This window comes from Chenopodium album, chromosome 9 (genome assembly GCF_948465745.1).
Source record: "Chenopodium album chromosome 9, dcCheAlbu1.1, whole genome shotgun sequence".
Taxonomy (NCBI): domain Eukaryota; kingdom Viridiplantae; phylum Streptophyta; class Magnoliopsida; order Caryophyllales; family Amaranthaceae; genus Chenopodium; species Chenopodium album.
In genome coordinates this window covers 68,358,347-68,377,486 of record NC_137842.1, presented here as the reverse complement: position 1 = coordinate 68,377,486, position 19,140 = coordinate 68,358,347, and the positions used below count along the sequence as shown (strand labels likewise).

Genomic DNA, 19,140 nt, shown 5'->3' with positions numbered 1-19,140 from the left:
AACCCCAAACTTTAGTGCTTTCAATCACTAGCTTGCAACAAAAGGCTCCTTACTCAATGTTTTGGAAAAAATTTAAGAGTAGGGAGAAGGATTCAAGTCCATATACTATACTAAATCACAAGCAAGACATCCCTTTGTTTCTTCAAGGTGCTTGTGTTGCGCTGCAATGGAGCAGCTTTTGTTTTGCTGGAGCCTTTCCTCCTCCTAAAGAACAGCTTTCTGATAAAACCAAACCCACCACCCGGCTTCTTACTCGGCACAAGAGCTAATGTGCTAACTTCTTCAAGAGATTGGACCTTTAGCCCAGGAGGAGGAGGCAGAGCTTTGAACTCTGTATGGTTGACACTCTTCTTCTCTGAGCTGTCTTCATAACATTCTTCTTCTTCAGTTCTAAGATTCTTGAGACCATCTGTTTGATCACCAGTGTCCTCCAACATACGATCACGGAGAGTAGAGCGTTGTATGGCTAAACTCTTGTTATCAATCGATGAGGAATTCTGAATCTTTAATGTATTAGTATCAGGAGAGGAAAGCTCATCAAATTGTGTTGCATCTGGTGTTGGAAATGCCTTGAGTTGCTTGGCCAAATTTTGAATTGTTTCCTGCCATTAAAACATATATCAGCCAGTAGTGACAACTACCAAGGCTAGAAGAGGGGGGGGGGGGGGTCTTATTAGACGTTTTTAACTTTAGTATACACATGTCGGAAAGAGTCAATGCAAGATAAAGGGGAGCTTATGAGTTATGAGATGGACTGCATGTTCGTTATCCCATCCTATGCTTATACTCTGAAACTTTAGCATATGAAGTACGGAGTAATTATTGTTCTCAGTACCTTCTCTACTTGATTTGTGTCATTCTCTGGAAACTCCTCTTTTGAGAGCCTGAACCTGCAGTCACACGCCCTATAGTCTGATCAATTATACATACATAAAACATACACAGATACGTACAATGCATGCATACATGTGCTGTGTGTGAGCATCTGTGTGTGATCTATATCATGAATTTCCTTAAGTTTTTCAGGCTTTCACTAGTTCCTCAGAAGCTAAATGATTCCAAAGGGAAGAGGGCAAGGGGGGAAGATTCCTCTTACGTTTCCAACTGAAGCTGAAGCTCGAGGCATGTTGTCTCCAATTCTTCACAGCAATTATTCTTATCCTCCAACTCTACCTCTAAGGATGATAATTTGTGGAGTATCTCGTTTTGTTTGGCTTTTGCAACAGTAAGCTGTGTATCAAGATCTTCATTAATCAACCTCTCATTTTCTACTTGTTCCTCAGTAAGGCCTTTTGATTCCTTGAGAGATTCTAGCTCTCTTTCTAGGCTATCAATGGTTTGCTTTGATTCTTGAAGTTGGTTTCCTAGAGATACCTTTTCTTCAATCACACTTTGTAGCTTCTCCTTCACTTGTCTGTTCTCATCTTGCATTGCTGATTGAATTGCTATCATCTGAGCAAGTGTATCATGACGATTAAGAGAGCCAACCACCATTCGGTTGTCACTTTTTGATCTGTCAACACTGAAACGTTTTCTTATCTTTTCACTCTCGAATGAAGCATCTGTTACATTCTGACCTTTGGTGTCTTCCACTGAGATACTGTTGCTTAAAAAGCTTGCAAGAGTTGAACTCTCTGAGGGAGTAGAATCTAAAGATTTCCATGTCAAAAGACCACAAATATCTGAGCTGTGATTATCATTTTTCTGCAGATTATCGTAACCCAAAGCAATCATAATGTCTTGCAAAAGCTCACCCATATTTCTTTTTGAAACTCGATGTTCTTCCAAGATCACCTTTAAGATCTTATCCAGCCAAGAATCCTCCTGTCTAAGCAACCCTTTTTCCTTGTTGCTCATATTATCTACAGAAACTGGAACAATTTCTTTACTGGTTGATTGTAACTCCTTCCCTGAACCTTGTGTATCCGTGCTTACTATAGCATATTTCTCCATTTCTGGCTCATTCTTGATTTTCTCTTGTCTAAACTGTTCGAGTTCTGCTAGTAAAGCATTAGCCCATGATTCAGAATCACAAACTTCATCATAATTGCTGAGGCCAAGATCAGATATAGCCAACTGCATCGAGTTTTCAGCTTCTGAAAGCTCGTTCAGTTGTGCTTTAAGTTCTGCTACTTTAGATGCCATCTGACCATATTTGACTCTCCAAGACCGAAGCTCTCCGTTACTTAAAGCCAGCATCTCTTTCAACATCTTGTTTTCCTCTTCCATGTTGAATGCCCTGTCAATGAGAAAACTTGTTCCCCTGCCAGATTTTTCAGGAGAATCCCCCACCCTCAGATTTGACCTCTTTGTATTCAATGGAGCGATTAGACCTTGAAGCCTTTTTCTAACTAGATTGCGTAGCTCCTGACATTCGGCCTCTAACTTCTTTACTAGCTTTGCATTCTCCAACTCTGATCTACGGCTGTTTTTCCATTCCTCATTTTGCAATTCCAGCTCCTTCTCCATCATGTGGAACTCATACTTCAGAAGCGTATTCTCTTTCTCAGCTGAATCTAACCTGTCCATCAGCATGCCGAATTCAGCTTCCAGCTCCTCTTTTCCCTTATCAAGATCTTGGACCAACTTCTCTTTGTAGAGAAGGGCCTTCATCAAATTGGCATTTTCAGCTGATAAATTTACCATCCTTTTGTTAGCTTCGCCTAATTTACCATCCAACTTCCTCTTTTCCTTCTCAAAATCCACCAACACCTTCTGCCCATCTCGGAGAGACTCTATCTCCTGCATGCAGTCCTTCAATGCAGCATTGAGATTAGCTAATTTTTGCTCGGCTGGTTCTCCTTGCTGCAGCGCTTTGTCTAGCTCTTGCTTGAAGTATGCTGCCTCCGCTGCTGCCATCTTTTGACCTGTGATACGATATTAGTAACAATTGGACTTCTTAACCAGACATACACCAGAAGACTGTAAAACCTCGCTATCTACCTGCTAGTGCTTGTTCTGCTATTCGTGCGTGCATTCTGATTAGTTCATCCTTAGCATTACAGTCACAGATGACCGAGGCTGATTTGTCACTGATATTACTCGTGCATTTCACAGGTCCTACTCTCTCTTCACCCTGCAGTCAATATACCAACAAAAATCAAAACTAATGCATTTACTTGCACATTCAATTATACTGAAGGATATGCTTAGATTGACAGAATATATTAGCTGCATATTCATAATGACTTTGGTTCAGTCACACTTTATATAACAATCACATAAATCTAGAATGGCATGAAAAATATCTATACACTAAAACATTCTGTTGAGCTCAGAAACTATTCACAATATCCAACATATATAAAATCAGGCAAAATTGCATTACCTCTTCTACATTTCCTTCCACAGACAGACTAGCACTCCCATCATCAACTACAGTCTTTTCCGACGATTTCCTCCGCCAACGCCACGACTTGTTCTCCATGGCTTCTAATAACACTCAAAGAAGAGCTACTGCACTAGTACATTGTCAAAACAACCTGAAAAACAAGTAAATATCATAATCTATCACTTTTCTTCACAACATTATACCAGCTGCTAAAAAAGCACCAAGATAACTCATTTCATTACATAACCTTTCATAATAATGAAGGAAGACTAATGATGATGAATTGAAACACACGGAAGTAAATTCATACCCTCAACTTAACTAATCATGATTTGGGTTTTTGATTAATAATAATAATAGCAAACTTATTAAACCACACATGTCATACCATATGATTCAACAAAGACATTATAAAAACTATAATATATACACATAATATAAGATAAACTAACCAAATTTGGTTGATGATTTTAGCAGGAAAATGGGAAATCTCACCGACAAGCAAGAAATCAAAGGAGAAGTAATAATGTTGTGGGGAGAAAGGGGCCAATGAAGAAGGTGAGTGGAGAAAAGCACGCATGGGTCCGTTGAAAAAGCAGAGAAATAACCGGTGATTAAGGAAACAGACAGTGGAATGACTGTGTTTTTTACTTTTTTGACTACATTATTACATTGGATTCTACTGTATGTTGTGCTACTGTTGTACTATCTTTCTGCTACTGTCTGCTAAAGAGTTGAACATGTTACACCTTTAGAAGGTACAAGGTATATATGGTGATTAACTGATTAATTTTCTTGGGGAAATTAGATCATCTACATCACTACATGTGATATGACCGTTAGACGTATCGTTAAATTGTGACTCGTAATGATTTTTCTTATCGAATTAAAGTAACTGGCATATGTTACAATTGAAGGTTCGTTTACTAGTGCTTGAGCTTGTTCGACAAAAGTAGTTGTTGTAATATATGTTAGCTGATAAATTTGGATGTATGTCTTTTATGCTAAGCCCGATGAATGCATATGTTTTGGAAGATGACATTTATTAAGCACATGTTTCTTTGATGGTGAGTTTGCTCATTATGGTTAGCCTTTTAAGGCAGTGTTCATAGCTAAAAGTACAAACAAGCACATTAGTGATGTATATCATAGACTTGTAGAGAGTAAAAATGTATATAAACAAATTTTGTTTTATCAATTAATACTTCAAAATTGGACGAGCCATTAAGAATAATATTCATTCCTTTTGTCATAAAATTCTTCATATTTGCTTTATACGCAATTAATTTTAAATACATTGTATACACTTTATTCTCATCCGTCAACTCCACCAATGAACCAACATCAATTATGGCTAGTTGGCTACTACCCCATGGCCATTAGTGCATCCCACCAATTCATGATCATCGGAATTTATAAGTGTCACCAACATGAAATTTAAGGTCTTTATTCCAACTTATTACCACAAACCACCATTAAAGGCAAAGCTTCAAGATTTGAACAACCCACCAATCCACCATATATCAAAAATTCAAAATAAATGATCCAGCTAATCTATATTTAATGATTAAAGTTGTTCTTTTAAGCTATAATAACATGCAATCACTTCTTTATCCTAACTAACTTAACATTTACTAATTTACTATAATTGGCATGTTACATCACTTACATGCATGTACGAAAACATTACTAATTAGTTGGTACAATAATAATTATAATAACGAAAAGATAATAATAAAGAAAAGAACATACCTGGTTATGTCTTAGTTTAGGTGTTGATCTTCATTCTTCTTCCTCCTTTATTTGGTTAAATTCCTTCTTTTATTTTCTTTTTTGGGTTATGTATTTAATTTCCATCTTTTCAAATTCTGGTTTTTATAGTTCAATCATGTAGTTTTTACTCATTTCGTTTTGTGATTGTCATTCATTGTTAGTTAAATGAAGTATAAAAGGGATGATCTAGAATTTGGTTATTGTGTCTTTGTCTCTTGATTGGATTAACACTCCCCTGCCTAAGCAAAGATGCCACATACTAAATTCTAGTTGGTGGACTCAAAGTCCTCCATGTGGCCACTAATTGTAAATCAAAATGTTTTTCTTTTTAATGAAGTTTGACATACATAATTTTATTTTAGGTACCTAAATTTTTGGTAACTTTATTTGGATATCCTAAATTATATAAGCGATTCCACCTTGAGTGTTCGCTTTAATATTTTATATTTTCGTTACATTAATTTTGTCATCTGTTATTTAACTATTTTTTTTTAAAAAAAAAAAAAAAAAAAAACTTAAAATGTCTTTTGAATTAAAAAAATAATTAGGCTTTGTTTCTTGACCTACAAAAATACCAAGTAAAAATATATTTCAATAAGTTCAGTCTCAATAAATTCAATTCAGTTTTGATGAATTCAAACTCCACAAACATTTTTCTAGCTAAAGATCATTGCATCTTGTATTCACACGATTGACACAAAGTATATTAGGATTAAAGACTCCATCAACTCTTCATCCACACGCATTTATTTTCCAACCTTAACCTTTGCACAAATTTAAACTCAAACACCTGTGGTACATTGACACCTTATAACCTCCACCTTTATGATTACTCGTGTTATTTACCATACTTTATATCTTATAGTTAAAAATAAAAAAATATATATATATATATATTTCAAAATAAAATAACATACGGAGTACAAGTGTACTCAAATTACAAAATACGTAGTATTATTCTACTCGTTAATTGTTAGCATTAACATACGGAGTATTGCACATCATACTCTCGGGTTCAAAAGCTGAAAAGCGTATAAAACATAGAAAATACAGCAGTACCTTACACGGCTACACCCAAATTAAACAAGAGTCCTATAAAAACAACGCGTAGAAATATTTATTTCTTTATTTATACATTTCATTTTCGTCGCAAAGTACGTGGTTGGTTCAGTTACAATTGAGGGGCATAAACGACATTTCAGCATTGATCACGATAATAGTCGGTGTTTTTTTTCTCCATCAGATAACCAGATATTCTTATCCACCCTAACTTCTCTATATTACCGCCTTTACCGGTAACCCAAACTACAAAACTCAGGGACAAAACCGGCAATTTCCCTCCCAAAATATTCTCTCTCCTCTAATCATCACCTCATTTCCCCCTTTTCCCCAAATATTCATCCGATTCATCTTTCGTCGGAACCCTAGATTTTCTCTCTCTTCAATGGAGATTTCTCCGGCAACGTCGGCATCTGCCTCGTACGATTCTCAGATCCGAAGTTCGAATTCCGAAGATGCGTCGTCTAATGAGTTGACTGATTCGAATGATGTTTCAATCGAAGAAGAAAGAGATGGTAATTCTACGGCGGCGCCGGAGAATTTTTCGGCGTCTTCTTCGCCGCCGTCTTCGGTTGCTGTGAATAAATCGTACGATGATGATGACGAAGAAGAAGATGTTTGTCGGATTTGTCGAAATCCAGGCGATGCGGATAATCCATTGAGGTATCCGTGTGCTTGTAGCGGAAGTATTAAATTTGTTCATCAGGATTGTCTTCTTCAGTGGCTTAATCATAGTAATGCTCGTCAGTGCGAGGTTTCAGCTCTTTCTTCTTCTTTTTAATTATCTCTGATTTTTTTTATAATTTCTATTTTTGTTGACTATGAATTGATAATTCGTGGAGAAATTGATCGAATTTTGTGGTGTTTGATGCTTCTTTGAGTTTAGAAATGTTGATTATCTTAGAAATTGGGGCAAGATTTAATCTTGTAATTATTGTAGAATTGTCATATATATATTGACAGTAAGAAAATTAGGATTTAGTAGGTTTTACCAATTTTTGAAGAGAAAGAGGGGAGTGGTAGTAATTGAGCATGTGCAAGTAATTTGAATTTAGTGCTTTAGAATTAGGGTTTTTCAAGAGAGGTGATCACATCGTTTTTATGTCTTTATTTTTTTTTGTGTGAATGGTATTGTCACACTATGATGATGGTCAAGGAGTTCTGGTTTTGTAAGTTGAATTTAACGGTGAAGTTGTGGTGATTATCAATCATGCTGCTGCAATGAAGCTGACTAGTCTGTGAGGGTCTTGTACATATATACAGTCATTTATCTTTATTGAAAGGACTTAGTCTGTTTAAGCAATTGCTATAAATAACGACTGCAAACATTATATGTTATATGTCGTCTTGTTGAGGTGAGGTCTAGGGAGATCTAGTTGTATGCAGCCTTAGCTCAAGTAGTCCAAAATTGCTCCATATTAGAGAGGTCAATTTGCTTCAGTTGTTCATGAATTTGGCTCCTGTGGTACTATATTATAAAACTATTATTTTTGTAGTAATTATCTTCTGAAAGTTAATTGTTAAAATGCATGTAGTTTTCATTCTATGATAACTAATAAAACTATCTTTTCATAGTAATTATCTTCTGAAAGTTAATTGTTAAAAATCTTAAAATGCATGTCGTGTTCATTCTATGATAGCTTATAGAACTTAAATCTGCGATATATGTTTTTTTTCTTTCTTTTTTCGTTTATCTGATGACAATGTCTTGAATGTCTGCAGGTGTGCAAGCATGCATTTGCATTTTCTCCTGTTTATGCTGAGAACGCTCCAACTAGACTTCCTTTCCGGGAGTTTGTTCTTGGGATAGGGAAGAAGACCTGTCATGTTCTGAAATTCTTTTTACGTCTTGGTTTTGTGCTATCTGTTTGGCTTCTGATTATCCCTTTCATCACTTTCTGGATTTGGCGACTGGCTTTTGTTCGTAGTTTTTCTGAAGCCAATCGTTTATTCCTCAGTCATATGTCATTTACCGTTATTCTTACCGATTGTCTGCATGGATTTCTTCTCTCGGCAAGCATTGTGTTTATTTTTCTTGGGGCTACATCTTTGAGAGATTATTTTAGACATGTACGAGAAGCTCAAGGGCAAGATGCCGATAGAGAGGATGAAGGGGATAGGAATGGGGCCAGAGCTGTGAGAAGGCCTCTTGGACAGGTAAATAGAAATTTGCTTGCTGATGGCAATGTGGATGATGTTGGTGAAGCTGCTCAAGTAATTGCTGGAGCTAATCAATTGATCAGACGGGCAGAAAACGTTGCTGCTCAATGGGAGAGGCATGCTGCCCGGCTTGAAGTTCATGTTGATCAGATTTTTGATGGGCTGGATGATGCAGATGGTGCAGAAGATGTTCCCTTTGATGAGCTTGTGGGCATGCAGGGTCCTGTTTTCCATTTGGTTGAGAATGCTTTTACTGTGAGTATCTACTTATTTTTTGCTGAATTTTTTTACCCTAGCCCCAAATTCCCATATGCACTCGGAACTGAAATTGAAATAAATAATTTGGCATTATATAATAGGGTTAGAGGTAAACTGCTGATGTTGATACTGCTTACCCTTTTGAGCATAAAGTATTTGATTGAATTTTGTTCTGTATGGCTCTGGACATTAGACTCTTTGGGACATGTCAGCTAGGACATTTTATGAGAAAGTACTGTGAGTGAAGGACTTTCTGTTGAATTTCTTTCTGGTTCATGATATCTGTAGATGTTTAAGGATGGCTTGTATACTGTTTAAACTTAAAAAATCTCAGATACATGATGTTTGTAAGATGTGCTCATTCAAGTGTTTGTTTTATGGAGTTACACTATTTTAAATATACTACCCAAAAGTACCAGCTCAAGAATATTTATATTGTCTTTTGATATTGTAGTTTTTTTTATAAATAAAATACAGTTGCTATCTTGCTGTTATCTTTAGTATTAGAGCATGTTAGCATTACACCATATAGAGATAGACTGATAGAGCATAATGTTTACTTTGTTAGCTAAAACATTAAACAGTACTTAATTCTCCATGTTTTGTAACTTAACATTTATCTATTATTTGAAACCTTCAAGTTGGTTGGAAATTTGCATTGCCTTATTCTGTGTAAATAGGAGCTATATTTCAATATTTGATCTGGTTCACATGGATGAGTACACATGCACAGCTTATTTGAAGTTTAGTTCAGGGACTTATTTTGATGCGATGTAATATCAGACATTATGACTTCATGTTATTATGTAGTATTAGTGCTTAAAATTGTTGCGTGATAACACAGGCTAATTACTTCATCTAAATGTCTCATTAACTGTATTTTTTATTTGCTACGAAATACTAGATGCTTGGCATGCTTAGGTCCAGAGGTCCAGTAGAAATAGCCTCTCTGGGCCTTCCCAAACTGACGAGGGTGCCTCTTTGGAGGCATTAAATATTGTGCTCTCTTTGTTAATTCTAGCTTCTTTGTTTTGCTTTGGCTGCAGGTTTTGGCAAGCAACATGATCTTTCTTGGAGTTGTTATATTTGCTCCTTTCTCTCTTGGACGTGTAATATTACATTATATATCATGGCTTTTCTCTTCTGCAACTTATCCAGTACTTTCCACAGTCATGCCACTTACAGAATCAGCTCTTTCCTTGGCTAATATTACCTTGAAGAATGCCTTGACAACTGTCACTAATCTGTCTTCTGAAAAATCTGAAAGCCTAATTGATAATGTGGCTGAAATTTTGAGTACAAATGCAAGTGAGCTGAATGTTTCTCCGAACAACATTAGCTCCCCTCTGACCTCAGATGTCCTGAAAGGTGTGACTGCTGGAACATCCAAGCTTTCTGATGTTACGACACTGGCTGTTGGATACATGTTTATTTTCTCCCTCATCTTTCTTTACTTTGGCATGGTTGCATTAATTAAGTATACCAAAGGTGAGCCTTTAACTATGGGAAGGTTCCATGGTATTGCTTCAGCAGCAGAGAATATTCCTTCCCTTTTACGGCAGTTCTTCGCAGGCATGAGACACTTAATGACTATGATCAAGGTTGCATTCCTTCTTGTTATTGAACTTGGAGTTTTCCCTTTGATGTGTGGCTGGTGGCTGGATATTTGCACAATCAGGATGTTTGGAAAATCGATGGCGCAAAGAGTTGAATTTTTTTCAGTCTCTCCATTGGCTAGTTCTTTGGTTCATTGGGTTGTTGGGATATTCTACATGCTGCAGATCAGCATCTTTGTCAGCCTTCTTCGAGGGGTATTCTACCCTTTCCTTGAGATGTTCTTAATGTTTCATAAAAATTTCTTTTCTTATATGTATTGATTTCCTCCTTGTTTTGATAGGTTTTGCGTAGTGGAGTCCTTTATTTCCTTCGAGATCCAGCTGATCCTAACTACAATCCATTTCGCGATCTTATTGACGATCCTGTTCACAAACATGCTCGTAGAGTTTTGCTCTCTGTAGCTGTATATGGCAGTTTGATTGTGATGCTGGTTTTCCTTCCTGTAAAGCTTGCAATGCGGATGGCGCCCTCCATATTTCCACTTGATATTTCGTACGACCACTTTCTATGCTTAATAGGCTGTTAATGTTCATCATTGTGATTTTCAGTTCGACCTGTGATTTCTCATTTGCTAATATGCTATTTACATTTTGGTATCTTTCAGAGTTGCAGATCCATTTACTGAGATACCTGCTGACATACTGTTGTTTCAAATCTGCATTCCCTTTGCCATTGAGCATTTCAAACTAAGAACAACAATTAAGTCTCTTCTTCGGTATTGGTTCACTGCTGTTGGCTGGACACTTGGCTTGACAGATTTTTTACTTCCAAAGTCTGATGAAGCTGGTAATCAAGATAATGGCAATGATGAAGCAGTTAGGCAGGACAGATTACGTGGTCTGCAGCTGGGAGGTGCACAGCAGGACCATCTAGCACTTCTTCCAGATGCTCAAAATGAGGGCCATGGATCTGAAACTTCAGATATGGAGGAATATGACGGAGAAGAACAATCTGATGCAGAGTAAGTTACTAATGACTGACCATAGTGTCAGTATGCTGTTAGAAATCACTACCCATGTTTTATATTTTTAGTTTTGTCTTTCAGCCTTGTTTTTCATTTCCTGATTGATTTTTGTCTTAATGCTTATATACATATTTTCTCGATTTCCATTCTCAAATTGGTTCTTTTAAATCTTTACAGGCGATACAGATTTGTATTCCGTATTGTTTTGCTCTTGGTAGTGGCTTGGATGACCTTACTCGTCTTCAATTCTGCATTAATTATTGTACCCGTATCTCTTGGAAGGGCTATCTTCAACTCCATCCCTCTTCTTCCTATAACGCATGGCATAAAGTGCAATGGTACTACTGTTAATTTGTTGTAATTTATAGTTTTTACTCTGATATTTTTTGAGGAAATGCTGTAAACACTTCCCTGATTATTATCTGCAGACCTGTATGCTTTCACCATTGGAAGCTATGTTATTTGGACTGCCATAGCTGGAGTCAGGTATACAATTGAGCAGGTCAAATCAAGGAGGGCAGCAGTTTTATTTGGCCAAATTTGGAAGTGGTGTGGAATTGCTCTTAAGAGTTTTGCACTTCTATCAATATGGGTAAGTTATATATTCTGTTTACCCAAATCTCTCCACCATGTAGAATATGGAAGAAGAGGAATTAAAAAAGGGTTACACTATTGTACACTTTTTTTTCCGTTTCTTTATCAACTTACCTTTTATCAGAATGATGATATATTAGTGGAATTAGGGGGTTGCTTTTATTGGGAGTTACCTGGTGGGAGCTGGAAGGTGTATTTTACCCCTTTCATCAGGGCACCTTTTATTGGAACGATTAATTAGATGCATCGATTTGCTGTTGAAAATCGGCAAGTCACAGTCGCAGCTAGTGTAATTCTATGATTGGCTGATTGCTTTCTAGCAGCGCCATGAGAAAAAGAAGGGGGTGTCTGTTAGAAATTGTAGGATCCTTAAGATATCCCTTTGCCTGTCTCACAACTAATTTCCAACATTTTTTACTTAAGACCAATGCAGAGAAGCACATATTGTGAACAACCTGAGTTTGAAAGTTTTTTTTTTTATCATATTTTAAAGTAAAGACTTGATATATCTGAAAATGTTCCTGTGAGAGAGATATTGTTTGGCTGCTGGTCTATTTTAGTTTTATGCTTGTTCTTTATGACATCGTGATATATTTCCTATATTTAGTAAAACATTGTCCATATATTGTCCCTTAAATATTGACCCTTAATTGTTGTGCTGTCCAGATATTTGTAATTCCTGTCTTGATAGGACTGCTGTTCGAGCTTTTGGTGATTGTACCAATGCGAGTACCGGTAGATGAAAGCCCAGTTTTCCTCCTTTACCAAGATTGGGCCTTGGGACTGATATTTTTGAAGATATGGACACGATTGGTGAGTATCTGATCATTGTGGAATATGGATTGTAGTATGTGTTGCCTGTCTTATTTGGGTAATTTAACTGGATCTGTTCCAGAATGTACTTTCTAGATTGCTTTTTGGGCATAGAACTTATGCTTCCGTGCATTGACCCTCACTCGTTTTTCGGATGGTGCTGGATTGCTGATGTTTTGTACTTGTGTTTGGTTACTGGAAACACACTTGTATATTACTCCGACACAGATTCTGGTGGAAATACTGAAGTACTCTTTCTTCACGATGCATCTTCCATCTGCTACACGTGTTTCTTTTAACTCTGATTTGATTTTGTGTCATGGTGTCCCATAATGTGAAGTCCTAGTTAATGTTTGAAGTTGATTGCATGATTTTGACGTGCAACTCTAATTTGTTTCAAATTTATATTCCACAGGTCATGTTGGACCACATGATGCCCATGGTAGATGAGAGTTGGAGAGCTAAATTTGAGAGAGTTAGAGAAGATGGATTCTCTAGGCTGCAGGGTCTTTGGGTGCTGCGGGAGATAGTGCTACCTATAATACTAAAGCTGCTTACTGCTCTCTGCGTACCTTATGTTTTAGCTCGAGGAGTATTTCCCGTTTTTGGTTACCCCTTGATTGTCAACTCGGCCGTTTACCGGTTTGCTTGGTTGGGGTGCCTGTGCTTAAGCGTGTTATTTTTCTGTGCCAAGAGGTTCCATGTCTGGTTCACAAACTTGCACAATTCCATTCGTGATGACCGCTACCTTATCGGTCGCAGACTCCATAATTTTGGGGAAGCTGCCATAAGAAGGGCTGCTGAAGAAACAGAAGCTCTGAGTATGCAACGAAATGATGTAATTAGACAAGAAGATGTGGGTCTGAGATTAAGACGAGGCAACCAAGTTGATGCTTAGTTATAGATATGAATCTACGAGTCAATTTCCTGGCATGTAGTTCTATACCTGTTTCGGAAGAAGTCATGTGAGTTAAATGTAGATTGATTATTTAGTTTGTGCATATAACATGTAATAGTAAGAGAAGGAAGAGGAAATGTAATATTTTTTTGTCCTTTATTCCTAATAATTTTTCGTAGCTATCAGCTGACAGCGTAGAATTAAGGTTTAGTTCCTACACATTATACTGTCCTGTTTCTTGAAAGAGAGATAAAATCCAGTTGGATTTTAGCTTCAGATTCATTTAAGTGTTCAAAATTAACGATGGCAATGAGATTCAATAACTGGTTTTCATGAAGGTATCTTAATATTCCAACTAAACTTCAGTCATGTCGAATCAACGTGTTATACAATCGTCTCATGTCATTGAGTTTTCTTATTTCTTGGTTAGATTCTGATTTGGCTGGCTCACCATGGTAAATGTAGCGATTATGCTTATAGTTGGGACATGGGATGGAGGAAATACAAGTGAATGATTACCAGCTTTTAATCCAGTTAGCCACCATCTCCTCTCTTCACTCTTTAAAAGCCCTAGTTTTTCTTTGTTACAATTTTTTTTTTGGAAATTAACTGGCTTTATTTTTATGTTCACATCAGCTATTCTTTCTTTTATTATTTTTGGGGTTTTACTACAAAGTACCAGTATACTTTATTTGATTTTTCAAGTTATATCTACTGTTTTTCCATATTACTTCGTACTACGTATATGGTACCCCTCAAGTAGAGTTATCAATCACGGCTAGGGTTTTCTCTCCTTTGCTTACTCTCTCTCCTTTCCTTTACCTTTGTGGTCTTAAAATTTTGAGATCCTTCATTGTTGTGGTCTCCAAAGCTCTCAAGCAAGTCTTATTCTCGCAATTTTTCTTCTAATTCATCTTGTGACTTGGAGCCTCTTAGCCCACAATGTTATTGCAAGATGACTTAACTTGCTAAGTTGAAGATTAACAAAAGGAACATAAAACTAACAAGACTACTAAACGTCTAAGTTAACAAGGAAAGATCCTGTCAAAAAAAAAAAAAAAAATTAACAAGGAAAGAATGTACTTGTATTATTAATTGTACCTCCTTGAGAAGTTGAGAGGCACTATATATAATATGGGTTTTCTAGAAATTTTATCTCACCTTATGAAGGTTTGGGGTTATGTTCTTTTTAGTGTAGTAAATCAACTCCTACAAAAATTTACCATCATCAACCTCTAGTGTCCTTTCAAAACTACTAGCCATCTTTACTGCAGTATCTATTTCATAGTGTATATACACACCCAATTCTTTTTAGTTTGTAGAGCAGTTCTCACCATCTCTCTTTGCTCAGTTCAAGTTGTCAACTACAACTAGAGCTGTCAAAAGTTGACCCGACCCAAAATACCGACTCGATCCTGATTATTAACCGACCCATCTGAACCCGAAAAATGGTGACCCAAAACCGACCGGACCAGACCTAAAACTAACCCCAGACCCGTGTTGACCCAAGTATATGAGACCCGAACCCGAACATGAATTGACCTGAAGATGACCCGACCCGAATGTAACCCGTAAATTAACCTGACTTGAACCGAAATTGACCCAAACCTGTCAAAACCCGAATTTAACCCGACTTGTTACTAACCTGACCTGAATTCAACCCGACCCGTTCCTAACCCGACCCGAATTTAACCCAACCATTTACAAACTCGGCCCAAGATCAACCCGACTTGTTATTGACCTGACCCAAATTCAACCCGACTTGTTATTGACCCAATCCGAATTTTACCAGACCTATTACTAACCCGACCCAAAAATTCAACCCGATCTGTTACTAACCCAACTTGAAATCAACACGACTTGTTATTGACCCGACCTAAATTCAACCCAAATTGTTTCTGACCCGATTTCAAATCACCTTAAATGCAATTTAGACCACCTTATTATTGTTGATCAAAGCATTTTGTCTAGGGAGACCAAGTCGGTCCAGGCCAGCAAAAGAAAGGAGTATCATCCTCAAATTTAAGAGTTAAATATAGTATATATATGTTGTATGGTCAAAGGAGGTAATTATCTTCCTAAATTATAAAGTATAGTTCTCTAGTATATTGCCGTATATATTATAGTCAAAGAAAATAATTAGCTTGATAAAAATGATAATTATCTATTTATAGTTGTTGAACCCGAATATGACTGGACTTGGAAATGACCCGACCTGATTGTAACCTGCAAATTATTGACTTGAACATAACTCGACTTGACTCCGAAAATGATCCGACTTGGAAATGACCCAACCTGATTATAGCCCGAAAATTATTGACTTGAACCGAACTCGACTTGAACCCGAGAATGACCCGACCTGATTATAACCCGCAAATTATTGAATTGAACTGAACCCGACTCAACCCGAGAATGACTCGACCTGATTCTAACCCTCAAATTATTGACTTGAACCGAACCCGACTCGAACCCGAGAATTAACCAAACCCGTTAAAACCCGAATTAAACCCACTTATTGTTAACCCAGCCAGAATGTAAGCCGACCTATAATTAAACCGACCTAAACGACATTATATGACAACAAATAATGATCATATATGGTTCAAGCCTACCACGAACAGTCATGGCTAATTTACCGATTTACAACTTGCATTCATTAATCCAAGCCTACCACGAACATTTATGACAACATTTAATGATCATATATGGTTCCAAACGGCATTATATGACCCTGAGATGTATCTCCTTAAATCCCAAGCCTTTTCAACACCTGGACCTGAAACCTCCAAAATTTCTTAAAAAGCGTGGATATTAGCCTTCAATTTAGAATTTTTAAAATTGTTTTCACCCGGAAATAAAAATTGCTGAAATGTTTACCATGGTCCTTAATACCCTCCAGGAGTCCAATTGGCTGGGTGGAACCATCCAATTTGCCTTTAAACGACCAATTTACCGGTTTACAACTTGCACCGATTTCATTAACTCAAGCTTACCGCGAACATTTATGACAACATATAATGATCATATATGGATCAAAACGGTATTATATGACTCCCCGATATGTATCCCCTAAAATCACAATGCTTTTCGACACCGGGCCCCTAATCATTCGAAATTTCTCAAAAAGCGTTGATATTATAATTCAATTTTAGAATTTTTTGACTTTTTTCCCCTGGATATAAAAATTGCCGAAATGTTTACCATGGACCCAAATATCCTCCAGGAGTCCAATTGGGAGGGTGGAACCATCCAATTTGCCTTTAACGACCAATTTACCAATTTACAACTTGTACTGATTTCATTAATTCAAGCATACCAAGAACATTTATGACACGACCATATAATGATCATATATGGTTCCAAACGGCATTATATGACCCCGAGATGTATCTCCTTAAATCTCAAGCCTTTTCAACACCTGGCCCATAAACCTCCAAAATTTCTCAAAAAACGTGGATATTAGCCTTCAATTTTGAAATTTATTGACTTTTTTCGCTCGGAAATAAAAATTTCCGAAATGTTGACCACGTGACAGGGTAAAGTCGTATCCCCTAATCAAAAGTAATTCCTAAATCCTCTAACTAATGTAGATAGAGAAGTAGGGTCGGATCCACAGAGAAACGAGTCTTTCTATTCCTAATTAATTAATATAATCTAGATTATAAAGTAACTAAAATATAATAATCGAAGGAAACTAAACTACTAAGAGTAAAAGTGGGAAAGAATAAAAGTAGGAGGAGAAACAATAAATAAAAGGCCTAGGGCATAGGTTCACCAATAAATAATATTTCAGGGTAAAACATAATAATCAATCATCAATGCATACATTAATCAGATCATAAAGGGCTTTCGCTACGTATTACAATCACACAATTAATTTACCGGTATTAAATCTCATCTCTCGAATTAACCATTTATAAATTAACCGGCCTATTGAAACTAGACCTAAACATCAATTCTCATCTGTCGAATCTCGAATCAATATTGTTAAACTCATGCATAAAAGATCTGCGCAAATCTAGTCACAAAGCATTAAATCAATCAATAGGAAATTAATCTAGCATTGACAATTAACAACAATAAATTATCCCTTCATATTATTTATGGATCCCCACAAACCCTAGAAATAAACTACTAGTGCATAATTAAAACTAAACTAATTAAAGCAATTAAAGAAAGCATGATTAAAAGCAAAAAGTAAGAGAAAGAGATTAATAATATTAAAGTAATAAGAAAACAAAATAATAAATCTTGATATGAAAAGTAGAAAAGAAAAGAAAAGAAAAGGAACTAAAACTAAACTAATAAAACTAGTAATTAAAAGCTAACTAAAACTAAACTACCACTTACCTCCCCCAACCTACGTACTACTACTCCTTTAAATAAGAAAGGAAAAAGGAGTTTGACTCCCAATCAACCTCTAACCCCTCATCCAAGAAGCGTACTACGTCCACCCTAGTGGGCTTATATAACAAAGTCCACTAATAGAAAAACTCCGGACAAACGGCAGCAATATCACGCAACAGTCACCCGATTCAGAATTGGGCATCAGTCCGCTAGCAACGTTTGGGCTTCACTTCTTTGTCTGGACTTGTAACTTGGGCATTTATCTGAATTGACCAAAATTCCTTCCTCCTGGTATATGAGTATTGGACTTGCATTAAGTAAATACTCCAAACAAACTGAGCCCTTAATTATCAAACCAAATTTATTTAGCTCGACCTTGGGCTTTAAATATACGGTCATAAAATACGATCCGACTCAAATATCTTTGTAGTGGCTCAATAAGCTCGGGAATTATCATAAATCTGCAAATTCCTACAAAATGATACCAACTCTACAAAAACGCTAGAAAACTTATATTAGTAATAAAAATAGCTCCGTAGAGCTCAAATAAGCACAAATATGGCCATGGGACAGAGAATAAAAATATACATAATATAGACTTATCACCACGGTCCCTGGTACCCTCCGAGAGTCCAATTGGGTGGGTGGAATCATCTAATTTTCCTTTTAACGGTTAATTTACCGGTTTAGAACTTGCACTGATTTCATTAACTCAAGACTACCACGAACATTTATAACAACAAATAATGATCATTTACGGTTTAAAACAGTATTATATGACCCCGAGATGGATCCCCTAAAATCTCAAAACTTTTCAACACCCGGCCCCGAAACCTCAAAAAAATTTCATAAAGCGTGGATATAAGCCTGCAATTTTGGAATTCTTTTCTCCCAAAAATAAAAATTGCCGAAATGTTTACCATAGTTCCTAATACCCTCCGGTATTCCAATTAGGTGGGTGGAATCATCCAATTTGCATTTAAACAACCAATTTACCAGTTTATAATTTGCTCTTATTTCTCTAACTCAAGCCTACCAAGAACATTTATGACAATATATAAAGGTCATTTATGGTTTCAAACGTCATTATATGACCCCGAAATGCATATAATAAAATCTCATTTCTTTTCGACACCTGGCCCCGAAACCTTCAAAATTTCTCAAAAAGCGTGGATATTAGCCTTCAAATTAAGAATATTTTGACTTTTTTTCGCCCGAAAGTAAAAAAATTTCCGAAATGATTATCATGGTCACTAATACCCTCTGGGGTCCCAATTGGGTGGGTGAAACCATCTAATTTGCTTTTAAACGGCCAATTTACCGATT

General features: G+C 36.6%; 2 protein-coding genes across 5 annotated transcripts; one reads left to right on the top strand and one right to left on the bottom strand.

Annotated features, from left to right (window-relative positions):
- Positions 1 to 60: 60 nt before the first annotated feature.
- Positions 61 to 5,241, bottom strand: LOC145558967 (filament-like plant protein 7). 4 transcript variants are annotated; one of them, XM_081620347.1, is made up of 6 exons: positions 5,084 to 5,241; positions 3,329 to 3,482; positions 2,944 to 3,076; positions 1,097 to 2,867; positions 836 to 890; positions 61 to 602 (listed from the first exon to the last, which is right to left on the bottom strand). In XM_081620347.1, the coding sequence occupies exons 2-6, from the start codon at positions 3,425 to 3,427 to the stop codon at positions 111 to 113; spliced, it is 2,550 nt and encodes an 849-aa protein (XP_081476473.1). In that variant the 5' UTR covers positions 3,428 to 3,482; positions 5,084 to 5,241; the 3' UTR covers positions 61 to 110. The 4 variants fall into 4 exon arrangements, with proteins under 4 accessions (XP_081476473.1, XP_081476470.1, XP_081476472.1 ...); XM_081620344.1 differs by lacking the exon at positions 5,084 to 5,241 and adding an exon at positions 3,784 to 4,357; XM_081620346.1 differs by lacking the exon at positions 5,084 to 5,241 and adding an exon at positions 3,642 to 3,773.
- A 1,138-nt stretch (positions 5,242 to 6,379) lies between these two features.
- LOC145558966 (putative E3 ubiquitin ligase SUD1) lies at positions 6,380 to 13,800 on the top strand. Its single transcript, XM_081620343.1, has 9 exons — positions 6,380 to 6,917; positions 7,886 to 8,578; positions 9,628 to 10,392; positions 10,479 to 10,690; positions 10,803 to 11,159; positions 11,340 to 11,500; positions 11,591 to 11,754; positions 12,423 to 12,569; positions 12,985 to 13,800. Exons 1-9 carry the CDS (start codon positions 6,549 to 6,551, stop codon positions 13,465 to 13,467), a joined length of 3,351 nt encoding a protein of 1,116 aa, XP_081476469.1. The 5' UTR covers positions 6,380 to 6,548; the 3' UTR covers positions 13,468 to 13,800.
- The last annotated feature ends 5,340 nt before the right edge of the window (positions 13,801 to 19,140 follow it).